At 39.4% G+C, this 15,493-nt stretch overlaps 3 protein-coding genes across 3 annotated transcripts in view; 1 reads left to right on the top strand and 2 right to left on the bottom strand.

Annotated features, from left to right (window-relative positions):
* LOC113212042 (plastin-2) overlaps positions 1-2,322 on the bottom strand; it is a gene marked incomplete in the record, with an annotated part of 27,584 nt that extends 25,262 nt beyond the window's left edge. The window contains 1 exon segment of the mRNA XM_026430612.2: positions 2,155-2,322. Coding sequence (XP_026286397.1) covers positions 2,155-2,304 — 150 coding nt within the window.
* Positions 2,323-4,292: 1,970 nt separating this feature from the next.
* On the top strand, positions 4,293-7,688 carry LOC113212043 (protein-serine O-palmitoleoyltransferase porcupine). The gene is made up of 8 exons (XM_026430614.2): positions 4,293-4,528; positions 4,673-4,919; positions 4,995-5,196; positions 5,271-5,496; positions 5,585-5,691; positions 5,762-5,979; positions 6,056-6,240; positions 6,321-7,688. Exons 2-8 carry the CDS (start codon positions 4,682-4,684, stop codon positions 6,567-6,569), a joined length of 1,425 nt encoding a protein of 474 aa, XP_026286399.1. The 5' UTR covers positions 4,293-4,528; positions 4,673-4,681; the 3' UTR covers positions 6,570-7,688.
* Positions 7,550-15,448, bottom strand: LOC113212044 (post-GPI attachment to proteins factor 6). Its single transcript, XM_026430615.2, has 14 exons — positions 15,261-15,448; positions 14,650-14,830; positions 14,360-14,564; positions 14,139-14,284; positions 13,911-14,066; positions 13,687-13,823; positions 13,368-13,527; positions 12,906-13,098; positions 12,599-12,813; positions 12,357-12,511; positions 12,092-12,270; positions 11,688-11,948; positions 11,357-11,570; positions 7,550-11,247 (listed from the first exon to the last, which is right to left on the bottom strand). The coding sequence occupies exons 1-14, from the start codon at positions 15,331-15,333 to the stop codon at positions 11,213-11,215; spliced, it is 2,310 nt and encodes a 769-aa protein (XP_026286400.1). The 5' UTR covers positions 15,334-15,448; the 3' UTR covers positions 7,550-11,212.
* Positions 15,449-15,493: the final 45 nt, after the last annotated feature.

Raw genomic sequence — 15,493 nt, 5'->3', positions numbered from 1 at the left:
CAGGGCGGGGCGGGGCGGCGTCGTCCGGCGTCCTGGCCTCGCCTTGCGCGGGCCAGGCTCCAGGCCAGCCGCGGGGTCGTGACTAGCTGCAGGAGGACGAACACCTGCGGGGGCGGGAAGAGAGGGGAGGGTGGTGGTGGGGGGCGCGAGGAGGCTGACTTGGCTGATTGGCGACAAGCCAGGCAAGCTGCCGGCGGCTGGACCACGGAGTCTCCTCGGTGGCAGCGCGGGTCCAAAGGGTCCAAAGGAAACGCGCGGAAGATAAAGCAATCGGGAGCGGCAGGGGGGCGTCGCGGGAAAATCCCTCACAGAGGACACCCAAAAGTCCGCAACATTTCTGGTGGTTGTGCGGACTGTGGAATACCCATTCGCAAACTAGGCCTAGATGTCCATTGAAATTTCATGCAAATCTACGGAATCGTTTCGCATACCCAAGCAGAAAAGTGGTGCGAGTGTAAATTCACGCACCTGACAAGTGCACGACATTCACACACTTGGGTTTGCGTTCCACGCAGGCCGAGGAGGCGGTCCAGGCCCTTGTGGGGTCGTGGGGTCCCCGTCCTGCTGGCCGGAAAAGGAAGCCCGTCGCCATAAGATGTGTTTTTAGACGGGGCGCGGGGGCGGGGAGGGCGGCCGGCAGCTTATAGCCGGGTGCGTTGGTCCCGCAGCGGATGCAGTTGCAGCGATTTACAGGGGGTGGGGGTGGGGGGCGTGACTGCAATCGCATGTATTTCCGAACGCAGCAGAGACCCAGCGGGCCTCGCGCAGCAGAGACGTGGGCGAGCTCGGCGAGCACATAGTCAATGACCCAGCTGACAAGACGCTCCCCCCTTCTGCGCGGCCAGCCATACCCAGCCCGCCGCCGCCCAGCCCAGCCCAGGGCTCGAGCCCAGGTCCAATCACGGCCGAAGTGGAGTGATGATAAAAATCAACCTCTGCTCCAAGCTCAATGACAATGTCGGCTTTCGGAATCGGCCATAGAGAGCGTCATCTCCGCAATGGTCAGAATCGGGAAAACAAAGAGAATATTAAAGTTGTGGTATGAGGAGAGAGCAAACTATCACTTCCAGACTTCCCTAAACGGGAGCAAAAATCATGTGGACAGCCACACCTCCAGTGATAGAGATGTGAAGGAATACCTGAGAATTGTGACCCAGAGCTGCTTGAGGAACAATTAAAACAGGTAGTGTGAGAAAATGTATCATGCATAAGTGCAGAGCTTTCATCCATTGTTTACGGCTTAATGTGTTGAGAAATTTTCACAAGCACTGACATTGTTAGACACAAGTGCCTCTCTCCAAGAAGCAAGTTTTGGGACTTTTCCCCCAAAATCAGTGTCACTTAATTAAAATAAAGTAGTATAATGCAGACAAAAGGAAGGTAAATGTAAATATCAAAAAATCAAAATTTCTACACAGCATTGGTTATTTGCTCTTGGACCTTACCCCTTCATCTTACAGTTACGTTTATTCATTAAGACCGTTTCTTAAATCTATTTACTGCAGTGCATGAGACAGTCCATTTTGTTTCAAAAACGGTATTTTAACTGTGTGACCCTACAGATTGACATTGAATGGGAGAACTGTCAATGTTTGAGGTTATGTAGAACGATTTGATTACAAATTCTTTAAGCTTCTAGCACTTTGAATGGGAATTCTCAAAAGAGCAGGACGTTTCACAGTATTTTAGCCACCCTCCTAGCGAGCCCTGGGTCAGTGCGTGTCACAAACTACACGAAAGGCAAGCATAAGCGTTGCAACGTCACAAATTTCATTTGAATATGTTTCTATCACCGACACAGCCGGTCCCCGGCCCATCCCACTCGACGCAATTTTTTTTTGAAACATTTCGCGGCCGCGCCCTTTTACGCAACAACTCCTGCAGTTTACAGAAAACAGAAAACATAATTCTGGAAATGCAGACTGCTTGCGGAAAAGGCGATACTTTATTCAAAATCCTCGCTTTATTTCAAGTGTTTGACTGTCGGAGGTCGAACGGCGCACACATTCCAGCCTGCCACAGCACTGGCTCGGCTGCTCCCGCTGACATAAACACGGACAAAACTCGCCGAAATGTGAGAAAACCGCACGGAAACCTTGCACTCATTCAAAGCAGCATCCCAAAATCTATTCAAAATCGCAAAATTTAACTCACTGTGTTGAACTGTTCGTAGATTTCGGCCTTTTCGTCCGGGCTCAGTCTTGAGACACCTCCCACCATGGTCGCCATCTTTGACTTGACTCGAGCCGTTGGTCCGTTCGCTGCCGCTGGGGCCGCTGGCGGGTGGTCACGTGGTACCGTCATCGGGCTGGCGGGGGCGGGGCAGGGCGGCAGCGGCGGCAGCGGCGGCAGAGGGGCGGGGCGCGGGGGCGTGGGAGGGAGCTGCAGGGGCCTTTCGGAGAGGCGCGGAATGGGGGAGTTTGGAAGAGGGAACGGGGAACACGGCGGGGCGGGGCGGGGCGCGAGAGAGCGAGGCGCCGGCGAGGGGCCCAAGTGCCGGGCGGGAGGTCCTCGGAGCGGAGCGGCAGCGCGAGGTCGACGGCAGCCGTCACTGAAATGACTCGGGCCGGGGTGTCGCGCCCGGTCTTATAGACTGCTCTGCAACATGCGCCCCTCCCGCTTCCAGTGACTCATTCCAGCTCATCTGGGCGCGGGACCCCCCTCAACCCCACCCCCACCCCTACAAAGGGCTTCGCTAACAAGGGGACTTAGGCAAGTGTAAATTCCCGATCGTGCCCAAACTCGGTATATTTGCTTCTTATCTATGTAGGTGACGAATGCCGACCAAATTTTTTCCTGAGAGTCATGTGCCGAAACTCCCTATAAAAGCCGTATAATAGCGTATAATTTCAAAAGTACAAATTTCTACTTTTGTAAAAATATTAAGTGATATTCTGACTCAAAATGAGCGGTTTTGGGGGGGTAGTTCCTCTGCAACTTTTCGATTTGAGACCTCCTTCCGTCATTTTTGGCCCAAATTCAATATTTTTTCCATTATTGCCTCCCCTAAAGTACCCTAGAAATTGACACTCAGGAACAAATACTACCGTCAGTCGTCATCAACATAGGTAAGAAACAAATATACCGAGTTTGGGCAAGATCGGGAATTTACACTTGCCTAAGCCCCCTTGTAAGCTACATCACTGATGGGCAACTTACCGCCTCCGACCGCCTGCTGGCCGGTGCCCGTAGCATTGTCAACCATGTCCCTAGAAACATGAACTCGTCCGCAGTGCGTCGTGACCACTCTGTGGCCACGATCCCATGTTAAATCATAGACACCAAAAACGAGTCGCACTGACAAAAAATGGAGGGATTTCACCGATTTCACGAAGGTTCACCCTCAGCCATCTTTGGGAATTCCCCGAGGTCTTCGTTTCCTTGGTTTGAAGTGGTTTTAAGTTCTGAAGAGCATAGAAGGAGACCTGTTATGCTGCGACAACATGTCAACAAGCAGGGTGGTTCAAAGTTACAATGATGATAAATAAGCCTATTCCATACAGCTGTCTCAAGTGCTAGTCAGGTGTTTCAGGCCGAATTCAGTCTTTAACGGGCGGGTAAGTTTTGGGGCGATGTCGCAGGCGCACGGGCACCCCATCTGGGGACTTCTGGAAATCTATGTTGAAAATAACGTGACACGCATGTCTACCTAATATAGCAGCAGGTACCTACTTTGGTACTCGGTGTCCTAATATGATTGGGGACTCAAAGTGCGACTTAGGTACTTGAGTGTCTTTGTCCGATCTTTCTTGGGAGTGCAATACTATTCTATCAAAATTGTTGAAACTGAAAGTGTTTCCAGACACTTGCAGGGTTTGCCAAAATGCCTGCTGGTACAGACCATATTTTATCTAGACGTTTCAAAGATTTCGGCTTTTACCGATCCAAATTTAAGACGCCTCCATTCAGACACCATTGAAAAAATTTTAGACTGTTATTTGCAATGAGTGGTCCCCTCAAAACTTCTTCGTTATGTTCAAAAGAAACAAGAAGCCGAGTAGAAACCAAATTAATTTGGTGTTAAAAAGATGGAACGAGATGCAGCTTTTGAACAAACGCGCGTCAAAAGTAAGGTAAAAACAAAAAACCAACGAGCGCCAAAAAAGAAGGGAGAGGTTTATCAAGAACACCAACTATTAAAAAAAATGTTATTCTCGTCTTCAAAAACCTATCAGTGATTCGTCGTTCTTGGTTTTGCCTCATAAAAATATTGGAAAAACTGTTTTTTGAGGAAAAAAGTTTTTGACTTGATTTTGTGATTACTTCAGGTTTTATTATTATTTCTATTTGGTTGCTGGTGTTTCCTACACTTCGTGCAAATAGCTCTGTCTTGTTTGTAAATATTGAAAAAGAAAAGTCAAAATAAATACACTCTTCTAATTTTATCGATACGACGTTTCAATTTTGCGCACTGGTTTGTTTTCAAACCTTTCGCTGCTTAATAGATAGGCAGGACTATGTTAGTATGTCAACTCGCGAAATTGGTTTAATTTGTAATAAACGAGGAACCGGGTGTTTAGGAACTTAGGTTAGTAAATCATTAGGTTACTCCTTTTCTTTTGATATTCCCTTGGTTTTTCACTCAAAAGATATCTTGCCGATTATCGTTTTCTTCTCTGAAACACTGTTTGTTCGTGCTTTTATTCTTCATAATCTTTTTTCTTTGTTTTAGATTTCCGCAATGGCTGACTATGATTACGACTTTGATCTAGAAGATCTATACGATGAAGAAGCTTTGCCTGGGCATCCCAATGTCTGGTATGATGATGATGACCTTAATCAAATGGATGAGTATGCAATCGAAAGAGGTTTTTGGGAGGAACTTGATATGTGTGTGCAACCCACAATCCGAGATGGTTTCTCACAAGTATCAACATTGCTATTATGGTCTTTCATTTTTAGATTAACCACTCAGTCAGGTAATTTTTTAGCATTTGCAGCACTCATTGTGAGTAACAGTTGCTTAATGATTTTAGTTATTCATTTGTTTTCAGTTGCTGTTCCTTTAAGCGTTGGTCATGCCATATCAGCCTGCACAGGCTTGTACATCATGTTTGTGTTTTTCAATTGGACCGTAACCCACATTTTAGTATTTCCCTTTACAATGTACTTAGTACTTTGGACATTGTCAAAATTTTATGGACAGCGGCGAGGGCCTGTGATGAGTATAATATCTATCATCTACCTCATCATAAGGTAACATTGAACCTTCCTGAGTTTTCATAAGGAGCATTTTGTCGGGACATTTAGACATTTCTTTTGCATTTTAGTGAACTCTTCTTTGTCCCTGGAAGAGAATGGCATAAAATCCGTGGTGCACAAATGATAGTAGCAATGAAAGTAATTTCACTTTCTTTCGATTCTGACATTGGCACCATCCAGAATGTGCCACCGCCTCTTGACTATGCAGGATATGTGTTTAATATTGGTACATGTGTCTTTGGGCCGTGGGTGCCATACAAGGATTACGTGGCAACCTTTAATAGGCCACTCTGGGTGAGAGATATTCCCTATTTCAACTTCAACTTTCTGCGCTAATCATTTGCTAGAAATATTACCAATAATCTATTTTTACTTTTTCCAGAATTTTCGTTGGTGCCTAAGGATATGTTTAAACCTTCTTATAGCTTTTTTCTTCCTGAGTATTTCAACTTGTTGGAGTCACTGGTTTATCCCTGATGATGCTTGGAGGTAATTTTGAACTGCAAAGTTTGACATACTGTCTGTTAACCCATTTCTAATGCTAGTTTTTGTACACCAGGTGGTGGGTGGCATATAGAGATGCTCTTTCATTCCGTTCTAGCCATTACTTCATATCCTTTTTATCGGAAGCAACTGCCTTGCTTACTGGATTTGGACGTACTGAAGATGATGATTGGAATGTGCCTGTCACTAAACCACATTTGATTGAGATTCCTCGTTCTCTGGTACAAGTTGTGGTATATTGGAACATGCCAATGCATAATTGGCTCAAAACATGTAAGTGCTACATTCCTGTTTTGCCCTTAAAATTTGCAATGCTGAATCTTTCTTTTAAAAAAATTATTATTATTAGATGTGTTTCGGACCACAATACCTTATGGAAGCTTCACTGCTGTACTTTCAACTTATGCTGCAAGTTCCCTTCTGCATGGGCTAAATTTTCAACTGAGCTCAGTTTTATTGTCACTTGGAATTTATACTTATGTTGAATATATGCTGAGGCAAAAACTAGCAAGTATATTCAAAGCATGTATCCTGGTAAGTGCATTGCATCGTTCTTTAAATATTTCAATGGTTCTGTGCAAAAATATTAATTCTAATTTTATATCCTAACACAGGTACGACCTTGTCGTAAAGAGTGCCCTCATCAAAATCGTGAATCTCGTGTTGTTGTAGTCATTACTAATGTATTCTTGGGCTTACTTGTGATGTTCCATTTAACTTACCTGGGTGTTATGTTTGACTCGTCTTCCAAAGAGCAAGAAGTGGGATATTCATACACTCACACTCTTGCTAAATGGTCAAGTCTTAATTATGCTTCCCATTGGATTATATTAGGAACATATGTATTTAACTTTCTCATCTGAGTACCTGTCAATTTCTTAGTTGCCTTATTATTTAGTCAAATTTTATAATTCCTTTTTGTTTGCCTTTTTATTTTTGTGCAACAAGTTTTAGACATTATTGTTTTTTTTTCTATTGAAAACCTTCCTGAAATGTATTTTGTTTGCTCCAATTCCTTATCTGCCTGTCTTGCTCCCCAGCTAAAAACATATGTGCTGTGCTTGCATAAGTGCATGCGTAACATGTTTCTTACTATTCCCACCTGTTCCATTACTTTTATCTTTGTTATGTTTAGAGTATTCATTAGTAAGGTGCACCTATTGTGATCTCTAATTTTCCAATTGATGTTAACTTGTATTAAGACATATCTGTGATAAGCCTTGAACACTTTTTTGGGGATTCCAAGGATTCAATAGTGACTCAATTTTATTGTATGATTTGGAAGTGTTTCATGTTTTGGCGTTTAAAGTATTATCTTTGAATCAATTATTTTTTATGTTTTTAGGAAAGGTATGCAATCAGTATTACATTAAGAAGATATTTTACTCACCTGTACGTTTTAAAAAAGAGATGTAATGGCATAAGGTTTACTGCAATTGTTTTTTTAGCATTTTACGTTTTAAATAACTTTGCAATTGGTTTCATTGTTACTATTTTCTATCATTTGAGTATCTCTCAAGGTGCCCCCCCAGTGAACATAAACAGGCACAACCCGAACAGTCCCTCACCCAGGCCCCTGCACTGGTGTGATCATGTCAGGCCACAACCCTGCGCTTTGCAGGCGTTATCATTCCCAGTCCAGCTCTGTGAAGGCAGGCTGCAATCACTGATGAAAAAAGTAATTCTATTAGAGGTGGACACAGGTTGGAGAGGGAGGGGGCTCAAACTGGAGCTCTTATTCTTGTGGGGGTACCTTAAAGGAATACTAAAGCATTCAAACAATTTCTTTGTCTATCATTTCTTCTGTGTGAAATCAAATTTAGGATATAAAGCATGTAGCAAATAATTGTTGAGTCTTGTTTTATTCATAATTTGAGCAAAAACATTTAATTGGATACTATATGTTGCATGCATTCTCGCTCTACAGTCATGTCAAATCATTGTGCTTGCCAGTGAATTGAATATAATTCTGACAAAAATTACCCTCATCATATTTTCTAATTAATTTAGTGACAAGAGATTCAAGAAATGTCAAGAACTTTACAATAACACAGAATGAATTTTAAGACTAGTTGACATCTACACCTGGAGGAACAACAAGAATTTTTTACAACTTCAGAAGAAAAGTACATGCTAATAACTAGACCGGTTGTTTAATAGTTAGAGGGAGATTATATACTTCTCCACCAAGTTTGACAGTTCCTCAGATTTCCACAACCACAAATCTAACCTTTCTAAGTTTAAAGACAAAGTAAACCCTAACATGAAATTGCCCAAAACAAATTACCGTTGGCCTCTCCCAAAAAGAAAAGAAAAACAATATTAAAGACCTTACACTGAACCCATTCTATGTCAAGATAGATGTAGAGATAAATCTAGCCTAACATTAAATTGGACTTATGACAAGGCTAGAGGATGAATTGACACTTTGGTCCTCCCTCACAGAGAATAATGGCAGTAGATCCAGTCCACTGACTTACTCTCTGACAATAGGGAATATTTAACACTCTCACAGAGTTTTAGAGGAACTCATTTTATGTGTATCTGCAGAAAAAAAAATGAATGTTAAAATCCCTGGTAGCACGAATTGTTCCAAGAATGTTCACTGAACATTCAAGGAACCTCCATGACGCTCTGGGAATGGTCTTGGAAGGTTTACTGCTACTAGATAGAAATTATAATAAGGCAAAATATGAGAAAAGTTGAGAAACTAAGTAAATTCCAAACATAGTATCTGCTGTTTGGACATAACAAAATATGGAGATAAAGAAGTTAACAATGTAAATTTGAATATCTTGCAGATGGCCAAAATTTAAAAGCCAATACTGTATGTAAATTTGTCACTTGACATTCACAGATTTGTTAACAGTTGTATCTTACTTCCTGTTTTGAAACTGACATCTTTCAAAGATTTGAATCCTTCCTTGAGTAATAAATACTGTGATTACAGTTGACAGGTAAAAAGTCAGGCAATATGAATTGGGTTACTGGGTTGAATTTAGCCCCTTGAAGAGGATGCTCTGGTTATCTGTAGCCGGTTACTGTTTACCTGACTGAAAGAGAAAGGGGTTTATGAATTCAATACTGTATGTGCGTACAATAGCATACCGATTGGCAAAACAATCCTGAAACACATTATCAAAAAGAGAGTATTGATGCTTCATCACAACCACAATATATTCTTATACATATGATCTAAATATTTAAACAGTACACCTAATTCAGATAATTGGGAACTTTAACAACACATGTGCAGTGACCTATCACATTTTCAATGTAATGAAGACGAACCAGAAAAGTGGTTCAATAAGAGTATATCATTATAGTTTGGCAGTGTTTCTATGCAATTGTAGGACCCAAGCCTTGATTAAAAAGTCTTAGAAGTACATATAACCTCAGATGAAGATCGAACAAGAACAATATTCCAGGAAAGCTTGGTTTGAGATTCTCACTGGTTTCGATATTGAAAACAATGGCATCATACTTGCACGTTGCACGAACTCATATTCATGAAAAATAGTCCAATAAATCAGTTCTCAGAGTGACATTTTTAAAGAGTAATGAAATCAAAAACATTTGAAAGGCCTCTTCAGTCTATGAGATATATTATAAAAGTAAAAAGAGGGGCGAAGTAAGTTGCTACTGTGTATATTGTTTTAGTTGACATTAACCTCATGGTAGATCAGATCTTCATTAAAACAAGACTGAATACAATTATGGAAAAGGGGAAAAACAAAAACGTGTATCATGCACTATGTATATGTATCACAGAAATAGGTAGCACAAGAAGATAACAGTCCAAGGAGTTTCACTACAAGTTTACATAAGACAGCAAAAAACTATTAAAATAAAATAAACTGCCACATACACATCTACAAGAATAGCAGCCACCACCACAGCTGTGTTAATCTTACGGATCAAACTTCAAGTACTGGCTTGTTTAAAGATTGTACCCATTGTGTCAAAAACAAACAAGCCCGTTCATTATACCAAAAACACTAATCTCAAAAAATTGTGTAAAGAAAGATAATGTTCAAAACATTGAAAAACTCCAAACTTCCGACTAAAATGAGAAAAATAATGTAGACTTTACAACACATATTGGTAACTCAAAATTATTTTTTAACAATGTGCGCTAAATGTTGTTCATCTAAAACACCATCATTAACAAATTTAAACAATGGTAACAAAAATCAAACAGAGACAGAAAAAAAGCAAATAAAAGCTGGTAACACCAAAAATCTATAAACATAGTAATATCTAACAAAACAATTTGAACAATTTTTGTCATTCATACAGGTGAATGATTCTTTAGTAACAATCTATAGAAGAACTAAAAAATTAACATGCATTGTTAACCAATGACACTAAGAGCTAAATCTATCACATATCAGATTACAGAAAGAAATAGAACAAGGATGGATTAAATCCAGAATAAAGCAAGGAGGCTACCATTAAACAACTATCACTTTAAAAAACAAGCCTACGCACAATAAAAAAAAAAAAATAAAAAAAAAATATAATAATAGAGAAAGCTTCTACAAAAAGGAATTATTAAAAGGAGTGATTTCAAAATGTGAGACTCATCGAGCATAGACTCTTTTCTCTGTATTAAATCACATCCTTCGCAAACAGAGAGCATTTTTAAACAAGTAAGAAATAACCATTGACAGACTGTAAAAGTAATCATAATTGTACTACTAAATTGGCAAACTTCGGATCAAAACCGTTGTCAACACCACCAAATAAGCCCACCAACCTCTAGCATATGGACACAATACAATGGAATGTCTTTCATTTCAAGAGACTAGGGAAAAAATTAACTCTTTGGTCACTACATCTGAATTTCTAAAACTGACTTTATAATTTCACCAACATTGTTTCCGAGCTTTGCTCAACTATTTCATATGGAATATGAAAAATACAATAGTTTTGCTGGTAAAATCAGTCTTATAAATGAACTGGGTATGGCATTTTTATTTTGTTCTTTCTGACTAGGAACACATTGTCTGAGCGCATCATTGCATGAGCAATATGAATCAATAGCCATGTTCTTACTGGAATATTAAAGCTAACATATATTCAGCTTGCCATGTTTTTTGCAACAAACTTAAAATCCTAGACATACATCTCATTACTTGAAAGTACAGTATTTAACTTGCCTTTGGCACAGATTGATGGCTATTTTCTTTTTTAAAAGCACTGTCTTTCACAGTTATTTGGTTATTGTTGTGACCAGTGTAAATTTCATGTACAAGGTCATCACATGTTAATAGTCCACTTGAAAGGACACAGGTAAATGAAGTATTCAAATACTATACATGATGGAATGTACACAATTAAAGAATATTAAAAGGAACTCTCAAAAATTGAACAAAAAGGAATCTGAGGATAATAATTTATCTCTCAATCTGATCTAGAAACTTATTGGCCCTGAAAAGATTATCATAATAAAAAGGCTTTTGGTTCAAAACCTTTTCTTTACAAAAATGTTATTTTAAATCAATCAGCTATGAGCAGGAGTCACACCAGGGGCAGAATCTGAAAGTTTTGAAAAACAGTACATTTTCAATCAAAATACAAGGAAATTAAAAGTATAAGACCTTGAAAGAGAAGGTTACCATCTAGACCGATATGTATTAAAACTTACAATCCACTGCCTGCCGTCGTAAGGGCAACAAGAAAACAATTGCAAGTGCCATTGCAGCATGCCAGCCACTGTGGACAAATTTGTAATTGTGATCTGTTTCCAAGAAAGCATAGCTCAGAAGTCCTCCAGCTGCCAAAGCCATGCCAATCGGAAGGCATAAGAACCAGTACTTTTTCTGGGGATAACATCCTTTTTTACGATGCATATGAGAAGCCTAAAAAAAAATATAACATAAATAAAAAAACAATCATAAAAACATTCACGTAAAAGAATTTAAATAAAAACTTGTGTGTTAGTTTGAGAATATTTTGCTTTATTATAAGCTACTCACCCATGATACCATGATAATGAATGTACCAGATAGGACTGGTATTAAAAATACCCATAGACCAGTCTGGTCATACTCAACACCAAGAGCAACTCCAACAGCACCAGCCATGTGAAGTAGGGAGGTCAATACAAAGCCAAGATCAGCCATGGATACTAAAGTTGCCCAAAATGCCAGGATAGCAGAGTAAAAGTCGCAGAACTGCATTACACTGAGTCTCATCAGGCAAAATGAGTACCCCTCTTCATCACAAGCGTGATAGAACTACATGAACAAATAATAAGCATAATTAATATGATTCCTCAAAACGTGTTCAAGTAATAATGAAATGACAAAAATGTTAAAAACTGCAAAAAGTATAAATAAGTTTTTTTTTGGGGTGGGGGGTGGGGATTAATGTTTTTTACCGTAGAGAAGAACATAGTAGAGAAATACAACAAAGCCTCAGTGAAAAATTTGCGTCGAAGAGCAAGGATGATTGCAGGAATGAAGAACAGGTTGCTGAGGGTTAATAAAAGAGTACCCATCAACAGCTCAGAGCTTGTGAGTGCTTTTTTGTCATCTGTACAACCCCATCCACGATATCCTGGGGACCACAAAACAGTATTTTAGAGTTCCAAAACATTCCAGACAATATAATTCATTTCAAGGGAATTTGTGTGAAAAACCCACCAACAGAACAAACACAAGTAGAGAATATGAAACCACTGCTTATGTATTGATGGCAACGTCCATATCGACCACAAGATCCAAATACACAAGAACCAGAGGCTAGTCCAAAGTAAACAGCTGTTTTGTTGCTAGGACAATCTATATATGCCTGACCTCTGTTAAAGAAGTTAAAAGTTTGTTAATAACATAAAACATGAACCATACTCACAGTCTTGTTAGATTGTTAAAAACAAAATTATTACTTGTTGAGTCTTGAATCTCTGAGGTAACAAAACGCTTGCATAGTGATATACCAGAGCCCTGGTTCTGGATAGGGTATGCTGATCCTGCTTACTGTGAGAGATGAGGAGGAGTTTACATGGAGAGATGCTCCTACTGTGCAACGATCTGGCAAAACCTCTGATCGAACACCATGAGTCAAACAAGCAACAAGAGATATATTGTGGTATGATGTATTCTGTAACAATAACAAAATAATAATATAAAAGTAATCAAAAAATTGTTGATTGAGGAAACACTGATCCCAGATTTATAATACCTGTCACTTACCAAGAATGGATCCAAACCTATTTCAAAATTTAATGTTCCTCCAATATCTTGAGTAGGTCTTATCTCAAAACTCATTAATGTAGGAGATAAAGTGCTGACATATGCTTTTAAAGGAGTTGACCCATTTTCAAAGGGAAGTTGATCAAACTCGAACAAAAAATTGCCACCATAGGTCTTCCGTGTCAAAGGTATCCTGAAGTATAAGAAAATTTATGACTAGTTGTCAAAAACACTGTATCACATATAAATGGGGACAATAGTAATCAACATAGCTTTGCCCATTCAGTCTTCCATGAGGATACTTTTACAACATTAGATAGGTATAACAGGTTATCAGGGCAAAAATACAGATGGGATTCATGTATGACATGTTCAATGTTCAGGTTGTACTGCATAGTTGAAAATGTTAACAAAAACTGTTAAAATTACTCCATAGTGTACAAAAAATCTTCAAAAATTTACCTTGCATAGCAGTTGGGTGGGGGTGGGAGTCGTGTTTGGTTGTTTGTGTTGCGGAAGATGACTCTTAATTTGCTAGTTTTGTTGATAGAAGAACAGATGTGCTTCGTGTCCAAATCATTCACAAGGAGATACCTTGGTAAAGGGTACTCAGGAGCGCATGCTATTAGCAAATTCAAACCAAGGTAGTTTAGAGATCTCACACATACACATTTTAAATGTAAAAAACCACACAACAGACATGCAGTAAAACTATTGGAATTTGAGTTTTAGAAAAACAGAATCATGCCAGCCGTGATTTAGATCACACGAGAGTACTTACACTGGAATAGCACCTTTAAAGCAAAGCCTACATGATGACTTGGAGCTGCAATAGTGAGGTAATGCCACTGCTCTTCCCACGGAACCCACTCTTGTTGGCAATTAGTGATAGCTCCATTATTACTACAATTTGTTGTTCTAAAGAAAAAGTCAGCCATTCAATTTTAAAACAAAAGTTCAAAACCCCAAGGACATAGAGACAAAAGATTAGAAAAAGTTACTTACGCTGTACCTGGATGATCTGGATTTGGCAGAGATCTACCACTAGACCAAACCAGAAGAGGGCAGCCAGCGGCTGCTTTGTTTTCTTTGGGAAAGCCATGGGCAGAACAACGTGAAACATTAACTTGCACTGCCCACGTATCAGCAGGGACATAAAACCTAAAAATTATAAGAAAAATGGTAAACATGAAACACAGCTTTACTCAAATTTTGAAAATGTAAACAACTTACTTGTATGTTTGACTAGAATTCTCTATTTCTTGATAAAGCTGTACTTCCTGATGGGATTGAACTTCGGGGAATACCACAATAACATCACTTATGATTGTTGCCGCAAGTGAGGATTCTAACCAAATTGTGCAATTTGGAAATAAGCCCTACACAGATTGAGGTATGAGATATCAGTGATTGCAGAAACGTTTGAAAGAAAAGTACTTCGGAAATAAATTTACCTTTTGGGTGATTCTGGCTCTATTGACTGGTAAAAATGCCACAGCATACCAATCACCAGGAGTTGGACTAGTGACATTTACAATATGACGGCTTCCATCACTAACAAAATGAGATTCATAAATGGGACTTTGATGAACACGAAAATGTGATGGAAATTCAGCCCCATCTGGACTGATGACAGGATAGCTTCCATACTTCAAATATCTAGAGAGACAGAGAACAGGTATTTCAGATAACTAATTTCGTTCGTTTTTTTTTAATGGAAAGATTATATGTGCCCATTACTTACACAGACACATTCCGTATGTCACAGTGATGAGGAGATGTGGGGATGGCACTAAAATTCCAGGTTGCTCTGGAAACTTGTTCTGGAATATTGTAGTGGAAAATTTGAACATCTTTATAAGCTCTATAGTCAAATACTTGTCGATTCATGAGATGTGACAGCAGAACAGTTTTTTCTCCTGCAGCTGGACATGAAACAAATTAAAAAAACATCAATTAGCGCATCCGTGGGTGTTACTTTACCTTATATGTGAATTATCAAACGGAACCCCAACATAATCAAAGGAAAAATTCTATTCAATGTAAATTATTATTATTATTATTATTGGCTTTCTGTGTGCGCAATATCTGCTGCTTGAAAATGTATTTATCTATCGCACATCCATCCATGCAACTTGAAGAGATAGGCGAGTACCGCCGGCAATGCGAATCTTCGCATCTCTTTCTGTCGTGAAACGTGCGTGGTACCGAAACGAATGTATAATATATAAAAAACATGTAACAGCAAAGAAATCTGATCGAACAATTTGTTACACTATTTTTTCTACAAGACTTTGCCGAATAAAGTAACAGAGTAAAAGAGTGTGGTCAACACTAGCTACGTGAATATATTACCATTTATTTCCGATGAAGCCAAGCAAGAGCCAAAATTTATCCATAGCAAAACTGCTATATTTATCAGCCACATTCTTCACCCTTCCCGACTCAGATTTTTTCCATCTCAACTACAAAACCCACAGTCAGTCAATAACGACAACGACAACTTCGCTCACAAACAAGCAGAAAAAGCAGAAGCAGCAGACGCCCACATGCATTTACCTTCAAGTGAGAGTATGGTCCAACCAGAA

The sequence above is a fragment of the Frankliniella occidentalis genome, unplaced genomic scaffold (genome assembly GCF_000697945.3).
Source record: "Frankliniella occidentalis isolate FOCC.00 unplaced genomic scaffold, Focc_3.1 Scaffold93, whole genome shotgun sequence".
Classification (NCBI taxonomy): domain Eukaryota; kingdom Metazoa; phylum Arthropoda; class Insecta; order Thysanoptera; family Thripidae; genus Frankliniella; species Frankliniella occidentalis.
The sequence above is the reverse complement of the archived record's forward strand: the minus strand, read 5'-3'. Positions and strand labels throughout refer to the sequence as shown.